This window comes from Mesoplodon mirus (assembly GCF_964341445.2).
Source record: "Mesoplodon mirus genome assembly, chromosome: 1".
In the NCBI taxonomy this organism is placed as follows: Eukaryota; Metazoa; Chordata; class Mammalia; order Artiodactyla; family Ziphiidae; genus Mesoplodon; species Mesoplodon mirus.
In genome coordinates, this window is record NC_138976.1 from 18,179,945 (window position 1) to 18,201,984 (window position 22,040).

Genomic DNA, 22,040 nt, shown 5'->3' on the forward strand with positions numbered 1-22,040 from the left:
TATTTTATCATTGTATTGGTATATAAAGATATATATAATCAAGAGGGTGGATTCGTTGTTACATATATATTATTATTATATTAGCTTTTTTCTTCTGATCTTAAAAGAAATTAAGCCATTTTTATGGGCCCCTTGAAAGTACTGTGGACCTCAGTCACTGTGCCAATTGCAGCTAATGGATGAGTCGGCCTTGGGTCCATCTCTACAAAAGATGGGTCTGCATCTACAGAATAGCATGGGAGGAGGCATGGAGCACCTGCAGCCAATCCAAGGAGCTCAAAGGGATGGGGAAGATTCCCACATGGGAGAGTCAAATGATGTAAATTTCATAAGTGACAGAGGCCCACAGCAAGTTATGTAAAAATGCACCCCAGACAGTATGGGTTGAGCTCTGGAAACAAAAGCTCCTCTCTGGTGCAAGCCTGCCATCCCCTCATCCGGCCACCCAGCCAGGGGTGAGCCTTTCAGGGAGAGAGATGGCGAAGGGAGATAAGGAAGGGACTCGGCCAGACAGGCAGATCCCTGCTTTGCCGGGCTGGTGCCATCCGGAATTACTCTCCAAAGCAGGGAGGGCAGTGATAGCTGATGTTTGCTAAGCACTTGCTGCGTGCCAGGCACTGTACTTAGCTCTTTGCGTGGAGTAGCTCAGGTACCCTTCACAGTAACCCGAGCAGGGAGGTACTGTCATCTCCATTTTACAGATGAGAAAAATGATACTCAGAGAAGCCCAACTAACTTGCCCAAGCCTGAGTAACTCACTGGCAAATGACAGAGATGGGATTCAAACCCAGGCAATTAGTCTCAAGGGTTCACACACTTCAGTTCTGAATTATGCTGCCCAGCCGGGGAAAACTGACTACATGAGGACGAGAAGGAGTTTTTAATTATAAATAAAGAAAGCATAATCGAGTAAGTTCTAGTAGAGGTATAAGCCAAAGAGCTCAGCGGAGGGAACACTTGAATCAGACAAGGAGGCTCCGGGAAGTTTTCTTGGACGAGTGACACAAGAACTGAGCTTGCACAAGGAACAGGAATTTGGTGGCGGTGGGGAGGAGGCTGGTCAAAGACCTTCTAACAGAAGATGAAGGATGAGCAAGGGCAAGAGCTGTGAAGTCACTGGAAGATGGCTCTGGAGATGAAGAAGACATCTGCTTTTGATGGAACTGAGGGTGCACATAAAGGGAAATGGGATAGTGAGGGGCGTCTAAGGCTCGATTGTAAAGGGCTGCGAATGCCATGCCAAGAGATCTGAAGTTTATTCCATAGACAATAGGGAATCATTGGTGGGTTTTGAGAGAGTCCATGGGGGTAGGGATCATTAGCTAGGGATTTCATGATGCTCTTATCGATAGGGCCACAGAGCTGAAAGAACAAGGACTCCTATCTCAGGACTCCCTGTCCAGTGCTCATTGGCAATCTGGAGCCATTCAGCCTTAAAGACTTACCAAGAAAAGCATGGAATGTAAGCAAAATTTTGAAAAGAAGGCTGATAGACTTTTCAGATATGAATTTTCTATTGTTTTGATATCTGCTAGAAAATCATAAATTATGACTCAAAGGAGCTCTTTAAAACTCCAGATGGATAAATGGTATTTAGATGCTGCCTGGTACTTCAGAATTTAAATTTTATTCCGCTAGGTGGAGAATGATCTAGCTCAGCCTTGAGTTTGGTCTCTAATTGACCTTGATGACATATCATCTACCTTCTGGGGCTTGGTTCCCTCATCTGCTCAACTAGGAGAGAGTGGAGAGTGAATCTCTAAGTTCTTCTCCACCTCTGATAGCCTACCACATAAACTCTTGAGGTGCAGGTATTATATCTCCTGTGAATTCATACTCTGAGTGCTTAGCCTGGGACCTGACACAAGGTAGAGCCAATAAACAATTGTTGAATGCATGGAATGAACTGAGCTTTTAATTCAAGACTCCTGTGGAATCTTTAGGGGATTTTAAATAGAAAGTTTGGAATCGGTGACAATTTTTTTAAACAGAAAACCATAAAAACAAGCAGATCAATAACCCAGACAGGTTAATATTTCCTCTCTGGCTGTAAAAGATGTTGAGGAACTGAAAGACTCTGGAATAGAGAAGACTGATGGTGAGGTGGCCAAGGACCCTGAGAAGTCAAGGGGAAAACTAAATGTGAAAAAGCATGGAGGTGGGAAGAGTGTTCTAAGAACACCAGATAATTCTGTTTAATCAGAAGAGTCCACGTAAGACAACTGTTCTCAACCAGTGAATATGTGGTCATGTTTCTGCAGACATTTTTGATCACCACAGCTGGGGCTGGTGGGGAGTTGCTTCTGCATCTAGTGGGTCGAGGCCAGGGATGCCGCTAAACGTCTTACGACGTACAGGACAAACTCCCACAACAAAGAACAATCCATTCCAAAATGTCACCTGTGCTGAGGTTGAGGACCCCTGACATAAGGAACTAGGAAATGTTATAGTAGGAAACAATGTCTGAGGAGGAAATTCAATGTGAGGCTAAGGAATTCCGACCTGATCTAGAGAGGTTTGTGGAGGAATGGTTAGAACCTGGATTCTGGGGATGAATTCTACCCAGTACTTGCTGTATGACCTTTGGCAAGTCACTTAACCTTCCCATATCTCAGTTCTCTTATATGGAAAACTGGGATCTATATCCAAGGGTCCTCGTGAGGATTAAAGAGTTAATACATGCAAACTCCTCAGAACAGTGTCTGGCACATATTACGTGCTAAGTATGTTAGCTATTATAGTTACCATGTGTAGGTAATAGGGAGCTATAGTAGACTCAAGTTCAAGAGAGTAACAAAAGAATTGCTTCAGTTGCTGATAATCCTAGAAAAATGATCTAGAGCTGTATGATCGTCATGTGACTTTTTTTTTTTTTTTTTTTTTGCGGTACGCGGGCCCCTCACCGCTGTGGCCTCTCCTGCTGTGGAGCACAGGCTCCGGACGCACAGGCTCAGCGGTCATGGCTCACGGGCCCAGCCACTCCGCGGCATGTGGGATCCTCCCGGACCGGGGCACGAACCCGCGTCCCCTGCATCGGCAGGCGGACTCCCAACCACTGCGCCACCAGGGAAGCCCTTCATGTGACTATTATATCCACCCAATTGACAATCCTCCTTCAATCAGCTTCTGCTTCAGATGACACGGCAGGCTGGATGTGTGTGGGTCTGCCTTGCTGTTCTCAAGCCACTCCCTGTCGGGGCTCTGTTTTCCAAATCTCCATGAGGCCCAAACCAGCATCCAACTGCCTCTGCAGTCCAGGATCCTCATGGTTTTAATGAATAAGTGGAAGGAGACAGAGGAAGCCAGACATGAAGACAGATGGAAAGATGGAAAGGCAGGAAGCCTTCCACAAAAGCTGCTGCCAGGGATATACCCTGTTCACAGGGATTCCAAGGACAGAGTTGGGGGCGTGTTTTAGAGGCTTGTTGGAGCTACTGATACTATTTTCTGGGAACCCTTGTTTGTAAACAGATATTTCTGCTGACGCTGGGCTTTGTAAGGGCGGACAGAGTCGGGTGAGGGGGAGAGTGTTAGAGAAAAAGGCAGGTTGTGTCCGCGAGCCTTAGACCATGTGTTTGTTGTTGAGAATACAAAGACCTCACTGTATTAAATGAAAATGCTTGTTTTACAAGGCGAGTGGGAATATGATAGGTACATGTCGAATGCTTCGGAAACTGAAACAACCCCATGCCACGAGGGCTTCCTGCTACATCATGCGTCCAGGGGCACACGCGGATCACGAAGGCTCAGAATCACTATACCAGGGCTTTGGGGTTTGTGGGCAAAGAGAGTCCCAGGAGCTAGGTGACGGTTAGCTCCCTTTTCTGCTCCCTTTATAAAGCCTGCCCTTTCCCAAGGAACCCTGCCTCTATTGCACATGATCTATTGGTTTCCCACTACCTGCTGACCCAAGGGTAGAATCTGTTATTGATCTAACATATTAGTGTTGATAAAGAAGCCTCCAGGAGTCTAGACCCAGACTCGATGCACTACTGGAAATACTTATAATTATGTAACTAAGCAGGCATAGCTAATTTTTCTCAAAGCAGTTTTCAGCTTCTGAAGTGAGGTTTTCAAAATGTACTCTAGTAGAAGTGAAGGGTGCAAGGGAGGTTTCTCAGGAGATTTTTTTCAAGGACTCACAGTGGCAGAAGAATAAGAATTGGAGTCTCCTGACTCTTGCCCTAGCCCTAGCATAGAGCCTGGTAATAGAAGGTTACATGGATGGAAGGATAGATTGGTGAGGGTATGGGTTGATGGAGAGATCAAAGTATGGAGGAGGTAAAGAGGGAGAGAGGGAGGGAGGGAGAAAAGAAGGGAGAGAAAGACGAAGGGAAAAGGAAGGAAGCGAGGGAGGGAAGAAGGGTAGGTGGGTGGATGGTTGGGTGATGACTGGATGGATGGACGAGTCGATGGATATTTGGATTCACAGATTCACGGGTAAAATCCACAGTGAATAATTATGATCAGGACCACCTAAGGCCACATTTGAAGTGAACTTGCCTAGTTTAAAACTCAGAGAAACTCAGAGACCCGAGTTTGAATAAACAAAGTTGTAGATTATATTTCTAAGGAATAAACTACTCCTCAGAGGGAAAAAAAAAAAGTCCCCAATTCTATTTACTCCAGCAAGGGTACAGATGAAGGAAAGTGCAATTCCTCAGTCTGATATGACAACTCCACATCAACATTCTCATTTTCACAGATCTCCTAGAATGTTCAGATTTTAGAGCTGGGACCAGGCTTCAGGAAATGACTTCATATGCCCCCTTCTTTTAGGCATTTAAGTCATCATTTGGGGACCAGAGACCCCTTTTAGAAAGTGATGAAAACTTTCGACCCTCTCCCCAGAAAACTGTGCAGAGCCTCAAATTTTTACAGAAAATGTCTTGGGTTCACAAATCTCTTCAAGTCCTCCTGGAACAAAGTGCAAGGAACCCCCCACCTCCTCTACTGATCTCAAATATTAGTGCTATTCAGGTATTGTAGTTGGTAATGATACTAGTAAGGAAATGGTAATGATATCAATCAAAACACTAAGTCATAACTAAAGTAATAAGATCAACGATCAATTCACACTGCAATAGTGGTATAATTGAGATTCTACTCTTGGTCTCATGCCATTCATTTTCCACATAGAGGTCAGAGTGATCTTTGGAAAACATACACCAGATCCTGTAACTTCTTTGTTCGAAACTCTGATAACTGCCTAGTTCATCTAGATTATAATCCACGTTCTATGACCTGGGCTGCCTTTAGTTCCAGACACACATGACTCCCAATGGCTTGAATATCTGCTCCTTCAACATCCTGAGCTTGTCCTACCTCATGGTCTATGTGTTAGTTCTTCTGGCGCTCTCTCTGGAACTCTGGAACTCTGGAACTCTGGAACTCTCTTCACTTGTCTTTTCATATGGCTTGTTCCTCCCCATCTGTCATTCAAGCTTCAGCTTGGTCACCTACAGCAATGTTCTTCAACTCCAGTCATTCTCCATAGCACCCACTTCTATCACTTGTTACTATTAACATACAAGCCCTTACAGTTGTTTTCCTGTTTACTGTCTTTCTCTCCTCACAAGAATAGAAAGTCCATGAGGGCAGGGACCTGCTCTGTCTTGCTCAGTGCTGCAACTCTAAGAGTACTGGGCACATACTACATATTTGTTGACTCTATGGAGACACATAGAGTTTTTTAAAAAAAATTTTTGGAAGCCTTGGGGTGGTCTAATCTCTTCCACTCTTTGGACTTTAGACTTCCCGGCTGTAAAAAGGATATTTGGGGCCCTATCCAACTACAGGATTCAATGATCTGAAATCTTTGTGACCAAGTTCAAGAGAGCTGGGCCCAAATTCCAGGACAATATGGCAGGACAGAAGGAATGGTCAGGAGGACTGGACTCCAGTCCTTCTCTGTCCAGAATCTGGAATGGAACTTGGGATCATTTCCTTGCCTCCTCTGGAAATCAGATTCTCTCCATCTGTGAACTGAGCAGACGGGACCAGATGCATTGCAAATTTACAGCATCTATGCATCCAGAAGTTCACTCAAGTATCTGCTGAACCCCAGCAATGTGCCAGGCCCTGGGAAGGTGCACTGAGCATGGCAGACATGATTCTCGCTGTCACTCTGCTCTCATATCCTCTGGGAGGTCTCCAAGGCACAGGTGAGGGTCGCAGGAACAGCATGGGCACATCCCACACAATTGCACCTGGTTCTTTAGCAGCTCTCTCCAGGGATGGGATTGGAGAAGCTGAGAGAAAACCATGGGGAAAAGGACTTAAAACCAACAGAATGGTACACTGGCTGGCTCAGCAGGAAGAAGGGAGGCTCAGGAATAGGCAAAGGTGGGAAGAATATATACAGGTAATGGGTCAGCTCAGAGAAACCAGAGCCATATCGAATGGCTAATATCCTTCATAACATATTTGCCCACATTGCTTGGTCCTTCCTAAGACTCATATCATTCCTCAAAGCACCTTTCCTTCACAGCACCCACTTTCAATCACACTCGTTTCTCCCTTATTTGGAGCCATCTCCAATTCATTTAACAAAGTTTACCAAGCACCACTGGCATGGCTGGTACTGTGTGACAGGTAGGAATAAGGCAGGGATGAAGACAGAAATGGTCTCTACTCCTAAGGAGCTTGGAGACAACTGGAGAAAGACAGACAAGTATGAAGGCACCACAACAGAGTGATGAATGCAACAAGGGGCTGTTGGATTTGATTCGGGTGGTGACAGATTGAATTGTCCAATCATTTCCTAGTGTCATACTCCTAAAAGCTACTCTAAGTCAAGGTCCTCAGCTGAGACATGAACCAAAAAGTGTTTATTGTTCTACTTTGATCTGTGTCTCTACATTTAAAATGGCATGCATGGTGTATCCACATGCAGGGCAAGGCACACACTACACGTACATGAACGTGTTCATTGTTTGTGAACAATTCTCCAACAGTTCCAGGTGGAAGGGATCTCTTATGCCTCTGAAATCTCAGAGCATGTTATAGCCCCCATAATAAACACGGGTGTGCAACAACACAGTTTTTCTGCCTCTGTGCTCTTCCAGGACTCTATTAGTTGCTTAGTTATAGCAGTTACCATGTCATGTATTGGTTTACCAGTCTGCTTCTGCCACTAGGACTGGGAGTTCCTCAAGGGATGGAACTGTGTCCCGTTCTTCTTTTTAATCCCCATTTCCTTGCTTGATGTGTAATACACAAAGACATAAAGATTGCTCAATAATTATCTATCAAATAGATGGATGGATGGATGGATGGATGGATGGATAAATGGGTGGGTGGAAGGAAGGAAAGAAAGAAGGGAGGTTTACCTCTCTAAATAAACTGCCATTTACTATTGAACTTCACAGAATGCCTAGGACAGAGGTTTGTCACATAAGAAATACTAAAGAAAAGTTAATAAACAGCTGTACGACATTTTCTAATAAGCTCGCTGCTGTGAACCCACAGATGTAACCATAATCCAACACTGTAGAGGAAAACAAATTGGTCCAGTGGAAAAAGCACTGATTTGGGAGTCAAGAGATCTGAATTCTACTTTCAATTTTGCTACCAGTTTGCTACTTAACCTTACTCAACTCAATTTAGCTTAATTTAACAAGTGAACTTGCCTGGATCTCAGTTTCTCCATCTATAAACTGAACAGATTTTAAAAAGCAAACTAATGTCTTGGGAAAGGGATGAACAAGATACCATATTTGTTTCTAGCAGATCAGCTCTAATCAGCCCGGCGGGGCTGTCCTGTAAAGGGGTCATCCTGAGAGCTTACCACTGGCTCTACAGAGGCCTAATCGGCTCCAATGAGAGCACATCACAAATCAGCCTTGTTAACTCCAGAGTCATTCTTCTGCTCAGAACCCCATAGTTCATGCAGCATGATTACCTGCATAGGTCCCACACTGGTTCAGAATGTATCAGGTCCATCCTCAAAGGGTGACAGTGTATTTCCTTTGAGAATATTTGGAGGAATATGACCCAGGCTTTGATTCCCGAAAGAGGAATCCAGAAATGTTTTTGGCAGAGAGAATCTTTGAAAGTGTATTATCTCCTGGTAGACTGGGAAATGCTCTGGTGGACATAAATGGTCTGTTTGCTCAAAAGTCACTGGCAAATAAAATATATGCTGCACAACAAAGAGATTTCTTAGCCAATCTCTTTAAAGTCTTATAATGTTCATTCCAATTTTTCTTCCATGTCTCGCTCCCTCCATTCCTTCCCTTTTTGTTCTACAATCTCTATATGTTTGCATTAGCCACTGGGGGTACCATCACCCATCCATCCAACCATCCATCTATCCATTCATCATTCACTCCTATATTCATCCACTCATGGAACACTTACTGAACAGCTACTGTATTCTAAGCAATGCACTAGGCCCTGTGGATAGAGATAAAATTAAACTGGCCTTGACTTGAATCCCAGCTCCACCATCCTTAAGCTGTGAGGCCTTCAGCAAGTCATGTCACTTTCTAAACCTAATTCGACGGGTCCAAAGTGTAGCACTCAGCACGGTGCCAGAACATAGTAAGTGCTCATTATAAGCTAGCTGCTTTTATTACTCTTATGACTGCTGAGAATGCGTGCTCTCCCCCAAGGGTACATAAACAGCGGATAGAGGATTCCAGATCCCGAGGTCACCACAAGGTCTCACAAGATCAAGGGAAGCAGAGTGGAAGAAGGCCCGCTGATCAGAAAGGAGGGAAATGGATGAAAACGCAGGCAACAGATATGACTGCCAGGACACTCGAGCCCTGAAAAGAACCTGATAAGGGGAGAGGGGTGAAATCTGAGAGGAGAGCAAAGCTTGGGATTATGTGCTGCAGTTCACACACAAAACAAATGCTTTGCAAACAGGCGAAGGGCTGAGAGGGCAAGACCAAGGCTAAAACGTGGCTTGGATTAGAAAGGCCAAAATGTGAGTTGAGGAGGCATTTAAATACACTGCCCCCCCCCGCCCCCGCCCGTTTGGGAGGCCGGATATCTTTTCCCTTCTGACTGCTCTGCTCAAGGGGAAATGGAATTAACCACTGTGTAACGTTTTTGAGTGTGACGCACGGGCCAGGTCATGTGCTTTGGGTTACGTAATGCAACATGCCCAAGCTCTTTCTCCCAGAATCATTAGAAATTTAGCTGGTTCTCTTATCCGGTCATGCATTCATTAAACAAAAATACCTATAGTTCCTTTATAAGCCAGGCACTTGGCTAGGCAGTGGAGAAATTGAGAGGACCCCAAATATGCAGAGAATGAAATGTGATAAAGAATTCCAGGTGTTTCGATAAACATGTGCAGAAGGTATAGTAGAGATAGATGGATAAGGGAGTTGGGGGGAACCAGTTATACTTGAGGAAGAGTCAGAAAGGGCTTCCCAGGGCTTCCTTGGTGGTGCAATGGTTGAGTCCGCCTGCCGATGCAGGGACGCGGGTTCGTGCCCCGGTCTGGGAAGATCCCGCATGCCGCGGAGCGGCTGGGCCCGTGAGCCATGGCCGCTGAGCCTGCGTGTCTGGAGCCTGTGCTCCGCAATGGGAGGGACCACAACAGTGAGAGGCCCGCGTACCACAAAAAAAAAAAAAAAAAAAAGAAAGGGCTTCCCAGAAGAGGGGAACATTGAGCAGAATCCTACAGAGGCTTAAGTGTCCTGCAAAATGGTGCCTGGGGATTTAGGAGGTATGTTATATAAGGAAAATGATGGGAAAAAAAGCCTAAGGCATCTATCTGGTGGAACTGTAGATAATTCCAGTGCTCCTGAAAGGCCTATAGCTACAGGCAGTAGAGTCAGATTTGCATTTTAGAAAGATTTGACTGTGGGAAGTTGAAGGATGTGTAGTTGAGGCTCAGAGAAGTGGGCATTTACAATACTAAGGAAGTAATCAAAGCAAGAGATGAAGAGGGCCTAAGCTAAGAAGGGGGAAGGTTGGCTATAAAAATGTTAAGAAGACAGGATAGACGGGAATTGATGACTGAATAAACATGGTGGGAGATATATCTAGAGCAGATGACACGAGATGAGGATGGAAGAAATTTTGGAGGAAAGACAATTCCATTTTGGATATGTTGAGTCTGAAGTGCAGGCTGACATTTCCAGTAGACAGCTGGATCTGTGAGCCCGGAGTCCAGCAGAGTCTGGAGATAAATGATGATCATCAGCGGAGAGATGGTACTTGTTCCACGGGAAAGTAGGCCAAGTCAGGAGAGAAGCAGACCTCTCCCTGGCCTAAGACTCAGAAGACAGAGAATCTTACCCAGCAAGGTCACTGGTTTGGACAAGTCACTTCTTCACCACCCCTTGGTTTCTCATCTTTGAAATAAATCGTTTAGATTCTGATTCTCACACACCTTGGTTCTTTGGACTTACATGAATATTTCTTTACCAAACAGAGTAGAGTATATATTCCCTTTTTACGTTTTCTGTGTACTCTGCATCTCTTAGGGCAAGGCCACCTTGTTCCTGATTGGCCTGTTATCATACCTTTCTCTGTACTCTCATTAGCCTTTGTAGCTGAAAGATCTCCAATCTCATGGGGGGAAATAACCCCCTCTTTACAAACACCTCTGGTTATATTCTGCTCAGCCACATTTCATGTTTACAGAGCAAAAAGAATTAAGAAGAGATGGATGTGGGACAGATATAGGAAGAGTTTCTTGATTATAAAGGTGAAAGGTACAGGTTAGACCACCAGTTTCTTTTTTTTTTTTTTTTGCGGTACGCGGGCCTCCCACTGTTGTGGCCTCTCCCGTTGTGGAGCACAGGCTCCAGATGCACAGGTTCAGTGGCCATGGCTCACGGGCCCAGCCGCTCCACGGCATGTGGGATCTTCCTGGACCGGGGCACGAACCCATGTCCCCTGCATCGGCAGGCGGACTCCCAACCACTGCGCCACCAGGGAAGGCACTAGACCACCAGTTTCTTGAAGGCAAAAGATTAGATCAGGGATCTGCAATTAGTCATATGCTCCCCCTTCCCAGATACTCTTATCCCAAGCTGTGACCACCCTCCCCCCCACTTCCTAGAGTTTCTGTCTCTGTTCCCTTCAAATGGACTAGAACCTGGGAACTAGAACCTTTTATTACTCTTATGACTGCTGAGAATGTGTGCTCTCCCCCAAGGGTACATAAACAGCGGATAGAGGATTCCAGATCCCGAGGTCACCGCAAAGTCTCACAAGATCAAGGGAAGCAGAGGGGAAGGAGGCCTGCTGATCAGAAAGGAGGGAAATGGATGAAAACCTTCTCAGCTTCTGCAAAACTGAAACAGGGTCGCCTCTCCTACTCTTCCAGGTTCTATGGACCCTGGGTTTGTGACAAATAAGACTGGAAAACATTTTCTTTCTGTTGTTGGAAGAAAAATCTGGGGATGACAGTGCTAGGGATTCCCAGAAGTAAAACAGGCAAACAGATGGCTACAGACTCAAGAGTTTCAGTATTTTAATCACAAAGTGATGTGATTAAAATGATAAGCATGACTAAAAGGCCAGTGGCTTACACCAGTGTCCAGGAACTTGCCTGGAACGGCTTCAATAGAGTAAGAAATTATGAAATTTGAGTACTCTAGCCATTAGCCAAGATGTGATCACTGGGAAGGTCACTTAGTGAGTTTTTAAAAAAACATTTATGGCAGCTATTATTAGCAATATTATTAACGACATGGCTTCCAGCTCTTGGGAAGTACCACTATTCCCTACATAATGTCTTCAGTCAGTCTTTGACTGAAATGCTACCCATTGGTACTTTGCTTTTGGATAGGAAGCTTTTTGAGGAGACATTAAAGTATATATGTCCATGGAAGAGCAACATTCTAGGTTGGTATCAGTCAATGATACCTTAGTAAGACGGGATACCATGTCCTTTTTCAAGAATGAGTGTAGCTGGGGGAGAGGAAGCAGGAAGTGTGTGGGCACTTGGTCCCTGAGGGGCACAGGCACCACTGGGTGGAAGAAGCTGCGCTCAAAAAGGAAGAGCACTGGAACGACTGCTAACATTGCAGTTTTTTGCTTTTGTTTTTGTTTTGTGGTACACGGGCCTCTCACTGTTGTGGCCCCTCCCGTTGCGGAGCACAGGCTCCAGACGCGCAGGCTCAGCGGCCATGGCTCACGGGCCCAGCCGCTCCGCGGCATGTGGGATCTTCCCGGACCGGGGCACGAACCCGTGTCCCCTGCATCGGCAGGCGGACTCTCAACCACTGTGCCACCAGGGAAGCCCCTGACCACCCTATTTAAATCCTCCTCATCCTACAACCCGGCCCTACACAACTCCCTTTTCTACTTTATTTTTCTTCATAAACATTCACCTGACATTATGTGATATAGTCGCTCACTCATTTATCTTCTGTCTCCTCCTCCTCAACCCCCCACTCCAGAATATAAACTCCCTGAGGTCAGAGATATTTCCTTCTGTTCCTTGCTCTGAACTGAGGACCTAAAACTGTACCTGGCATGTAGCAGAAACTCACCAAATACTTGTTGGATGCCTGGGCAGGGATGGACACATTTTACTTTGTCCTTTGTTTCTCATCTGTATTTCTTAGATTCTCTACAATGAACACAGATTGCTTTTGTAATAGGAAACAATGAAATGTTTATGCTGTTTGCCTTTCATTTTAGTTTTTGTTTTACGTTAAGATAATAGGAATAAGCCTTTCCTGAGTGGTGAGGGAGGGAAAGGCAATTCCTGGCTCTGCTAAAGAAGATAAACATGTCTAATTTATAGAGTTATTGAGAGAATTAGAAATAATGTGTAGTGAGGCCGGACACATAAAACCAATATGAGTTAACGTTTACTGGGTGCTTACCCATCGTCTAGATTCCATTACTAAGCATTTTCCACATGGAGGCCCAGTTAATCTTCAAAATAACCCTATGAAGTAGGTGCCAGTATCATCCGCCTTTTACAGAGGGGAAAGCGAAGCTTGGCGATATTAAGTAACTTGCCCAGGGTCATACAACTGGCAGGTGGGAAAATCAGGAAATCAAACGCAGGCACTCTGACTCTTGAGTTCTACCGTCAATCACTACAAAATACTTCCTCAGTAAACATATGCTCCTTTCCCCTGTTGCCTGAGCGTGTCAATTCTTTCTGAGATCAGTCAACTGCAGCTCACCACCCTCCATGCCCCCACCAGGCTTTACAAGGTTCTAGAAGGCTTTCAGGGCAATGGGAGATGAAAAGAAATAAGGAGCCAGAAAAATGAGAAATAGGGGTATGTGGAAATGTGAGTGTGTGTATGTGTGTGCCTGTGCGTGTCAATGGTCACAATGTGGTTTGGACTGTCACAATGATTAGGAGATCCTAGGCGATTCTTATGCACAAAACCAAGGACGTGAAATGCTTCACAGTGTGTGGAAGGGTTCCACACAGCAAGGAATGCCCTCACTCAGAAACTTCTTATTGCGCTGCAAGGCTCCACTGGCCCCTCCTACATGCCCCTCCTAAGACTCCTGTCCTTCCTTTACTTCCCCTCAAGCTCTCCCAGGATGGCCAGTCACCTGAGTTTGCAGCTGTGCAGAGGGACAGGCAGAGGGAGCTCCTAGTGTCAGAAGCCTGGACTGCACGCTGACTTTCAGTTATTCTCTGTGTGACCTTGGGAGAGTCCCTAACCCGCTCCAAGTTGCAGAAATGCATTTGGAAGCCTATCAGCTCACAGAACACAGAGGAATCTAAGACTTCAGCTCCTCCTGTGGCTCTCAAACTCTTTTAAACTTTTTAGGATGGAATTCTTCAAGCACACACAGAGGGACAGGCAAAAAAGTATTGAAGCCTGTCGTTTCTGTCACCTGGTTTCAACAACCATCAGTCTGCCAATCTTCTTTCATCTACCACTCTTCCTCCCAACATCCTTTTTTTTTTTTTTTTCTGGAACACTTTAAACAAACAAAATAGACATAACGTCATTTTACCCATAAATACAACAGTACACATTTCTAACAGATTAGGATCTTTCAAAATATATAATCACAATGCTGTTATGATGCCTAAAGAAGTTCACAATGTCAGTCCATGTCCATTCAAACTCTATCACTGAGAAACTTGTACATTCCTTCAAAAGAAATCTGGAGGAAGCACACAGTTTAGGCAGATAGGTGAAGGGACGATGCGGACAGACAGTGTTCCCCTTCAGCCTCTCCCCAGGGCATTCCTAAGATTGTGGGGCACAGTTTGAAAGCCCCTATTCCACTGCTATCCCTCAGTGTGCACCCTGAGAACACTGAGGCACAGACAGGAGCAGTGAAGGTGTCAAGGTCACACAGCAAGTAAGGCAGACCTGTTAAGTTCCAACATCAGAGGACTCCAGTGAGGTCACGCTAATTCGATCACCGTTTATCATTTGAAGTGTGAATAATGATAATAAAGGTGCCTTTCCAGGAGTGACCTTGATTGTACAAACCCCTCACATCTCTCACTTTCTGGATCCTCCAACCACTGTCGACCTATGGACTGGGCTCTGATCTTGGCTTAGAGCTTTTCCTGTCATTGTCTCACCTGGTTCCCGTGACAACCCGCAAGATACGGATGTTGAATGTAGCCACTGAAACTCTCTCCCCAGAGGCCCCAGGTCACACAGCTCACAGGAGACCAAGCCAGGACTTGAGCCCAGAGCTCCTAGGTCCCAGTTCCAGGTTTTCAAAGGAGCCAAGGGGCCAAGACCCCCAAGTCAGCTCTGAGTTGAGCATTTCCAGTAAATGCATCAAGGCATGAAGGAGAGTCCTCTGTGCAGCAAGAAAAAAGATAAGAGACACTGAGGGAAAGGAAATTAAATTCCAGAGAAAGGGCAGCAGGTGAGGGGAGAAGCAGGCACCCGCTAGACTCCTAAGTCCTGGGCAATAGGTAGACGAGGAACAAGCTGCTTGTATAGGGGGTCCTCCTCCCTGGGGTCCTTGGGGATCATCTCGCTTCCTCATCTAAGACACCTTGCAGCCAGTGCTGGTTTCACAGTGATCTCAAGGTGAGGGGGTTTGAAATAATAGGAACAGTTGCCTGCCTTCCGTAGGACTAGCCCAGGGCAAAGTGGGGAATGCCTCACAGCTGGGCTTCCCTCCTTCCTTTACACTCCTTATTCCTGCTCAGAAAGAAACTCCCCTCTCAAGCACGGTGAGACATCCATTTGAAATCAGATGCATGGAACTCCATGTGTTACCCCCTTCTAGGACTGTCTGCACTTTAAAGGAGGCACCAGAAGGAAAGGGTGTAGCTTCACATATAGGACCAGCTTTGGAAAAATGGAATGTCAGTGCCACCCCCCACCCCCTGCCCCCTCTGCTCCTAGGCAATTAGGGCCAGCAGGGGAATTGGGAATGGAATAAAGGTCCTTTCTGGTGTCTGGCCAATCAGAATTGGGACAGCTGAAGTTCTCTCAACGCTCTGCCACCAACCAGCTGGATAAGCAGGAAATGCCACTCCCCGCCTTGGGCCTCAGTTTCTCCACCTGCAGAGCAGGGAGACATCAGACTGGATCAGTGATTCTCCCCACTGGTGGCCCTTCCACATTACCTGAGAAGGCTTTGAAAAACACCAGTGCCCAGGCCAACCCCAGACCCACGACATCAGAATCCCTGGGATGCAGCCTGGGCAGCAGGATGTTTAAAAGGCTGATGATTCTCAGTGCTATGAGGGATGGGAGCTGCTGGACTAAACAATCTCCCAGGCTACCTCGAGAGGGGCAGTTTGTGAATACAGTTTAGTTCTCAGCCCCTTCATGACACTGGTCCTCAGTTTCCCTGTTGTACCATGAGCTGCCTGATTCAGTCCATTCCCAGCTGACCAGGCAAATCCCGTGTTCCTGAGCCCCGCAACTCTGAGCCTCAAGTTTGCCTTCCTCTGTGTAGAGAGGCAAGGGCAATGCAGCCTCCATTACCCCATTTGTCCACGTGAATGGCTGACTGGGGGAACGTGAAAGTAGGAGGGCATCTGGGGAAGGAGCAAGAGGCATGTGACAACACAGCTGTGACCTGGACCCCACTGTGACCACTGTCTGGCTTCTGTTCCTGAGGGTGCATTCTCCCTCTGGATGCTAACTGGTTTTCCTATTCATTGGTCCAGTGGTTTTGGACCTCCTCTGGCTCTTATCACCAAGGGGTCATCCAAGTAGGTCAAAGAAGAGGAAATCAAAGTTCAAGGAAGGGATTTGAAGGGGTCCAACTGTTCCCCAAGATACACTGTCTACTCTAGATAGACTCCCCAGCAACTTAAGAGGGAAAGCCCTAACAATGCACAAACAGGTCCTACTTTCTGAAGGCCAAGCTGGCAAACTGGGAAAGGGAAGGTGGTTACTTACTGGATCCAGCTACCATTGACTGAATCCCTAATATGAGCTGGCTCTGTGCCAGGTACTTTCTGCCTGTTTATTCCACTTCAGTGTCCTGATATCATTATGCCCATTTTACAGAGGAGGAAAGCAAGGGATAGAGAGATAAAGTGACTCGACTCAAATCACACAGCAAGTCACTGGCAACAGAAATTCCAAGCCCAGTCTGCCTGATAATTTGACGTGAAGAGAAACACAGATCTGCTAGGTCAAACCCAGTTCTCCACGTGAGACTTAGATTCATGTTTTATCACCTTTCATCTGTAGGCGTATGGTCAGCACAAAGAGATGCAGGCAAGAGTGGCGACATTCTGCAGCAGGTCTAAAGAAGGGAATGGGGGTCATTCCTTCTCTCTCCAAAAAGACTGCTGAGGAAGAAACAGGCACTGAAGACTCGAGTTCATATCTGGGCTCTGTCCACTGGAAGAGCCCGTGGGACTTTGGACTAAGTCGCTCCAACTTTCCGAGACTTTGTTTCCTCCTTTGGAAAACAGAGGTAACGACGTCCACCTTCCAGGGCGGTTGTGAGGATGAAACTCGCAGACACAAGGCAAGCGCAGTACCCGGCACCTCGGAGGCACCCAGGAAGAGTTGCTTTCCTTCCTGCCTTTAAGTGTCCTCAGTCCATAAAGCCAAGACTGAGGTCACTGGAAAATCATGTCCAATAATAAGATCAAAGTTTATTGAGTGCTTACTATCCACCAAGTCCAGTTCTAAGCACTTGCCATGTATGAGCTCATGTCATGCGTCAGGCTCACTTTGCAGATGAAGAAGCTGACGCCCAGAAGAATCAGTTAACTTTCCCAAGGTCACACAACCAGTTAAGGGCAGAGGTAGATTCACGCAGAGGTAACCCAGCTACTAAAACTGGCTTCTAACCATTGCCATATCCTAGACCCCAGGTGTCACTATGAATGTTGTGGGGAAAACCATGTTAATACATGAACTTCTTGAAATCTAGCCTTTCCTGTTACAATTCTGAAGTTGGGGAAATGCAGGCACTCTTTTGGGGGGGTTGGTTGGGTTGCGGGAAGTAGGGGCTGCAGAAGGGGGGAAATAAAAAGTCTCTTCTGAGTAGTCGCTAAACTCAACAGTCCAACATTTAGAACAAAAGAAGAAAGCATGGAAAGCGGAGGTGCTGGAGGGGATTCAGGTAAATCCCTTTCTCCTTCTGAGCAGGGATTCTGGATCACTGAGGGATGGGGGTGGGAGGAGGGCAGCGCTTGTGGGGTCCACATTTCACTTATCTAACAGGTCAGGAGAAACTTTAACAAGATTAACTGCTGCTCAGGGGCCGCTGCTCCATGGAGCAGCAAATTGAGTCTATTGTTTTCTTTTTCTTCCTCTTTTCTCTTTCTGTCAAACTGGAGGGGTACGGTGGGGGAGGGCAGCTGGGGATGAGGGGCAAGGGTCTGGATCCTGCCTGGTGTGGTACAAAGGCGAAGGGATGTGTCAGGAAGCCCCCCGCCCCCAGACTTGAAAGGGAACCCAAATTGCGGAGCACCGAGGCTGAGGGCTGTGCCTGGGTGGTGGGTCTGTGAGGGGTCGGAGGTGACAATGTTTCTCAGACACATTCTCTCAGCAGTGTAGCGGGTGAGGTCTGGAAGTGGGGATGCCCAGGATCAAATCCTAGCTCCTGGCATTGGGGAGCTGTGTCATCCAGCACACAGCCCTCCCCTCTCCACGTCTCTGTCTCCCTATTCGGCCAAAGAGAGAAGAACTGGACTGGGTAACCTCCAAGGACCCTCTTCACAATAGCCTTAAAGGACTCTTCAACCCTCAGACCATCCATCGCTGGTGGGCTCTTCAACCCTCAGCCTCCTGCACACAGGCACTTTCTCACTTTAGCTTTGTTTTTGCCTGCATAAGCCTTCCCATTTTTATTTGTTAATATATATATATATATATATATATATATATATGTATTTATATATATTTCTCTCCTTCCCTTTTGGAAAAAATAAAAGGCATGTTTCCTGAGCTTCAGAAGCAAACTGCTCCTTCACTCGTTCCCTCTGCCTCTCCGAGCGCCTGTCTGAACTGGTGTCAGTGAAGTTTGAACCGGGGCAGAAATAGCATCCCAGGCGGATCTGGGAGCATAGCCCGCCTACCAGGAGCGGCAAGGCCTGCCTCTGCCAGACGACAAACCCGGTTAACAGCACCATAAAATTAGACCTTTACGAAACCCAATTGAATCCTGCAGCAAAGAGTGATGTAAGGCAGCCTGGCCTGACAGCAAGGCAGCAACCCTCTGCCTGAAATAGCAGCGCGGTCCCTGCTGAGAGATGCCTGCTCTCTCAAGATAGGTGACCAGGGATTCCTACGAAAGTGGTGACGCCCAGCCAGAGAGAGCCAGCAGAGGTCAGGCAGCAAACTGGGCACCCGAGGTCGCAGCGGGAGGACACGGTTTGGCACCGGCATCCAAACTGCCCACCTCGGCCCGGCCTCTCCCAGCCTGAACTTACACGAAGGAAGGAGCTGAAAAAGTGCTTCTGCAGAGAACCTCTGTTTGTTTGCTTTTTAATTCAAGGAGAAGCAGGTTCTTTTTAGTCCAACAGTCTGTACCGTGTGGAGGATATGCAGAATGAGTCTTTTCTGGCTCAAGGCCAGGTGTTTACACACCGCAAATCTGGCTCAGACTCAACTAGGGGAGGGAAAAAAAAAAAATCCACCAGAATCCTCAGGAGAAAAGCTCTGAGCTTTCTGGTGCTACACGGCAGCAGTGACTTTTTTTTTTTTTTTTCCCTCGTGTTGAGAAGAATGTTACTTCCACACATAAAATGGACCAGGCATTTTATACAAGCAATAATAACCTAACGTCCCCCATCCAATTAAAGGATTTTACTGCACTATCTTTGTGTGAGAGAGCGAATGCGTCCTCAAAAGAGCGTGTGTGAAGAGAGGCTCCTTGTCTGAATTACAGACATTTATAAAGCAGGCTCCTGTGGAATCCCAGGTGCTATATTTTTTTTTTTTTGAAAAAATGCATTTACTACCTTTTCATTGATGATACCTATATAACCCTGCACTCTCCCCTCTGGAGGAGAAGCCTTCCAAATCACTGGTATGGCAGGTAAAGACTAGGAAAAATCAGATCTACTCATTTAAAAAAAAAAAAAAACCCTCCAATCTGCAGGCTCTGTGTTTTTCCTATGTTCCGAAAGAGAAGTAAACATACCACAGCCCTGAATTATAATCATCATCATTATTATTATAAATAACATCTCCCCTCTACTCTACATTATAACCCCCTTTGGCTGACTAGGGCTTGAGGGCTAAAGGTGAATAAGCTCAGTTTCCCTCTCCTTCCTGAGGGGGGGGGGTAAAAAAAAAAGAAAAAAAGAAGCATGTGATGACGTCAGGTATGGGGGAAAGTCACTTTCTAGCTCTCGGCTTGGTAGCAGGAGTGTGGGAGCTTGGGGGGGGGCATATTCTTGGTATAGCAGCAGAGTTTGGGTCCCCTAAATGGACTTGATGTAAATAGGACAGTGAGCGCAGCGGTTGAGAAAGTCCACGCCAAAACAGAAAGAAGCGGACTGCCGGAAGAACTCAGAGCTTTCCCTTCTAAGAAAGTGTGTGTAAGGGGGTGGGATCGCAGAACGCCTCCACACGTTTCCTGGCTGCAGCGAAAGGGGAACCCCTACTCTCACTTTGAGACGTCCTAGGACATGGCAAGACTGTTTGTGCAGGAAGGGAATCTCCCAGCCAGAAGAGGCAAAACTTTCCTTCTCCCCTCCAGCGCCGCCCCCCTCCGCCCCCCAGTTTTATTAAAGGCATTGCCACAGATTCATTAGGGGGGGGGGAAATGGATGTTGGTGCATTTCTAAGGTTTGCAACCCTCCCAAAGTGTCCGATTTCACTACGGGCTGTGCTGTAGAACGGTGTGTGTGTGTGTGTGTGTGTGTGTGTTGGGCGGGGGGTGGGGGGGGTGAGGAGGGAGAACTCAAATTCATTACGGGCTCGTAAAAGTCCCAAATGAGAAAAGCGCCCCGTTTCTCAGCCTAGTCGGGGGAGGACTGGCGGGGTGTGCCTGAGGAAAGTCTTCACCCCAGCCCCGAGTGACAGGCTTGGAAAGCGAGGACATGGGATGGCAGTATGCGTGCGCGTGTCTGTGTGTGCCTGGGGTAAGGGGGTGAATCCCAGAGGCAGGCAGCAACCACAGAGCAACTTTGGGGGCACTTCGAGGACTTCTAAGTCCTGGCGATCACAACAACCTTGTCCTTGTAGGCTTCCAGGGTAACGGGGCCAAGTAACGGGGGAGGGTCACCTCCATTAAAAAGCCAAAGAAATCAACGGTCCCCTAGCCACTTTTCACATGCATCCCAACTGGGTCCTTCCTCCATCCCAAGCGGAGACAGTACCTCTGACCATCCAAAACACGGTTCAAGCGCACGAGGCTCCCTGGAGACCAGCCCTCACCAACTGCGGGTCTCCAGGAGGCCGGGAGCGCTCCCTGCGCTCTTCCAGCGGGGCTAGGCGGAGACGCCTTCCGAGTGCGCCCATTCCGCAGATGGGGCAAAGTGAGGCTCGCAGCTCGCCCCGGAGCCGCTGCGCCGCCGGCACAGCGGCTCCCGCACAGAAACACCCGCCAGCCCCCAACGATCCCGCCACCAGCGCCCAAGCACCCGCGCGCCCCTGGGGCCGCAGGGCCGGTGCAGCGCCCGCCTGGGCGCCCTTGCCTACCTGTGATCACCGCCGGAGAGCTCTGGCCCCCCTCCGCTCGCAGCCACACTTGCAGCGTGAACGCGTCCCGGGGCAGCTCGAGGTCGGCCCGCAGGCGCAGCTGCTCGCCTCGCCCGCTGAAATAGAGCGCCCGGCTCGGCGGGCTCGGCTCCTCCGCGGCGCCCCTCGTCTCCCGCTGCTGCCGCCGCCGGGGGACGCGCACGGCTTCCCAGGCACCGCCCGGCGGCGGCGGCGGCGGCGGCGGCGGCGAGGCGCGGCGGCCGCGGGCCGCCCGGGTGGCGCAGGTGGCCGGGCCGGCGGCGGGGCGCGGGGGGCGGCCGGCCCGCGGGTCTCTCCGGGCCCGGCGGGGGCGCTCGGCCAGCCCGCAGCCCAGCGCGGCGCTCAGCAGCCCCAGGCGCAGCACCCAACTCCAGAGCCGCATGTCCGACGGTCCCCCCCGCCCCCCCTTCGCCCCTGCACCGCCGCCCGGAGCTGCCAGCTTTAGGAGCCTCGGCGCCTCGACTTTCTTCGCTTCTTCACCCTTCTTGGGCGAGCCCCCCCGTCCACTTGCTTTTTTCTTTTCTTTCTCGCTTTCCTCCTCAAGGTGTGTGCTCCACTCCCCCCACCTTTGAAAAATACAGCCCAACTCCTCCTGGTTGGCAATTAATTTCTCTCCCCGCTCCTTTATCTGCCTTATTTCCCCCCTCTAACAGCTGGTTGCCTTCCTCCTTGTTTTATTTCATTTTATTTTATATGATTTCTCGCTCTTAAAAAAAAAAAAAAGCTCCTCTAAGACACTGATCCGCTGAATTCCCTCCCCCCAAAAGATGCTCTAATTTATTTATTTTTTGCGTCCTTTATAACACAAGCCACAGCCCCCTTCTCCCCCCCCGTCCCCCCTCCCCTCCCTCCTTCTTCACAAAATGAAAGGAAAGAGGGGGGAAAAATCCCTCAGAAGATGAGTAAACAAGCGTATGCTAATCTGCTCCCGAGCGCTCCACCTTCCCAATTGAATGAGTCCCAGTTAAAACTGCGGGGATCATGACTAATCAATCAGTTTGG

The 22,040-nt window shown here is 47.8% G+C and overlaps 1 protein-coding gene across 1 annotated transcript in view; it reads right to left on the bottom strand.

Moving 5' to 3' along the window:
• PAPPA (pappalysin 1) overlaps positions 1–21,827 on the bottom strand; it is a 255,383-nt gene extending 233,556 nt beyond the window's left edge. The window contains exon 1 of the mRNA XM_082621426.1: positions 21,000–21,827. Coding sequence (XP_082477552.1) covers positions 21,000–21,420 — 421 coding nt within the window. The 5' untranslated portion in view covers positions 21,421–21,827. The remainder of the gene's footprint in view (positions 1–20,999) is intronic.
• Positions 21,828–22,040: the final 213 nt, after the last annotated feature.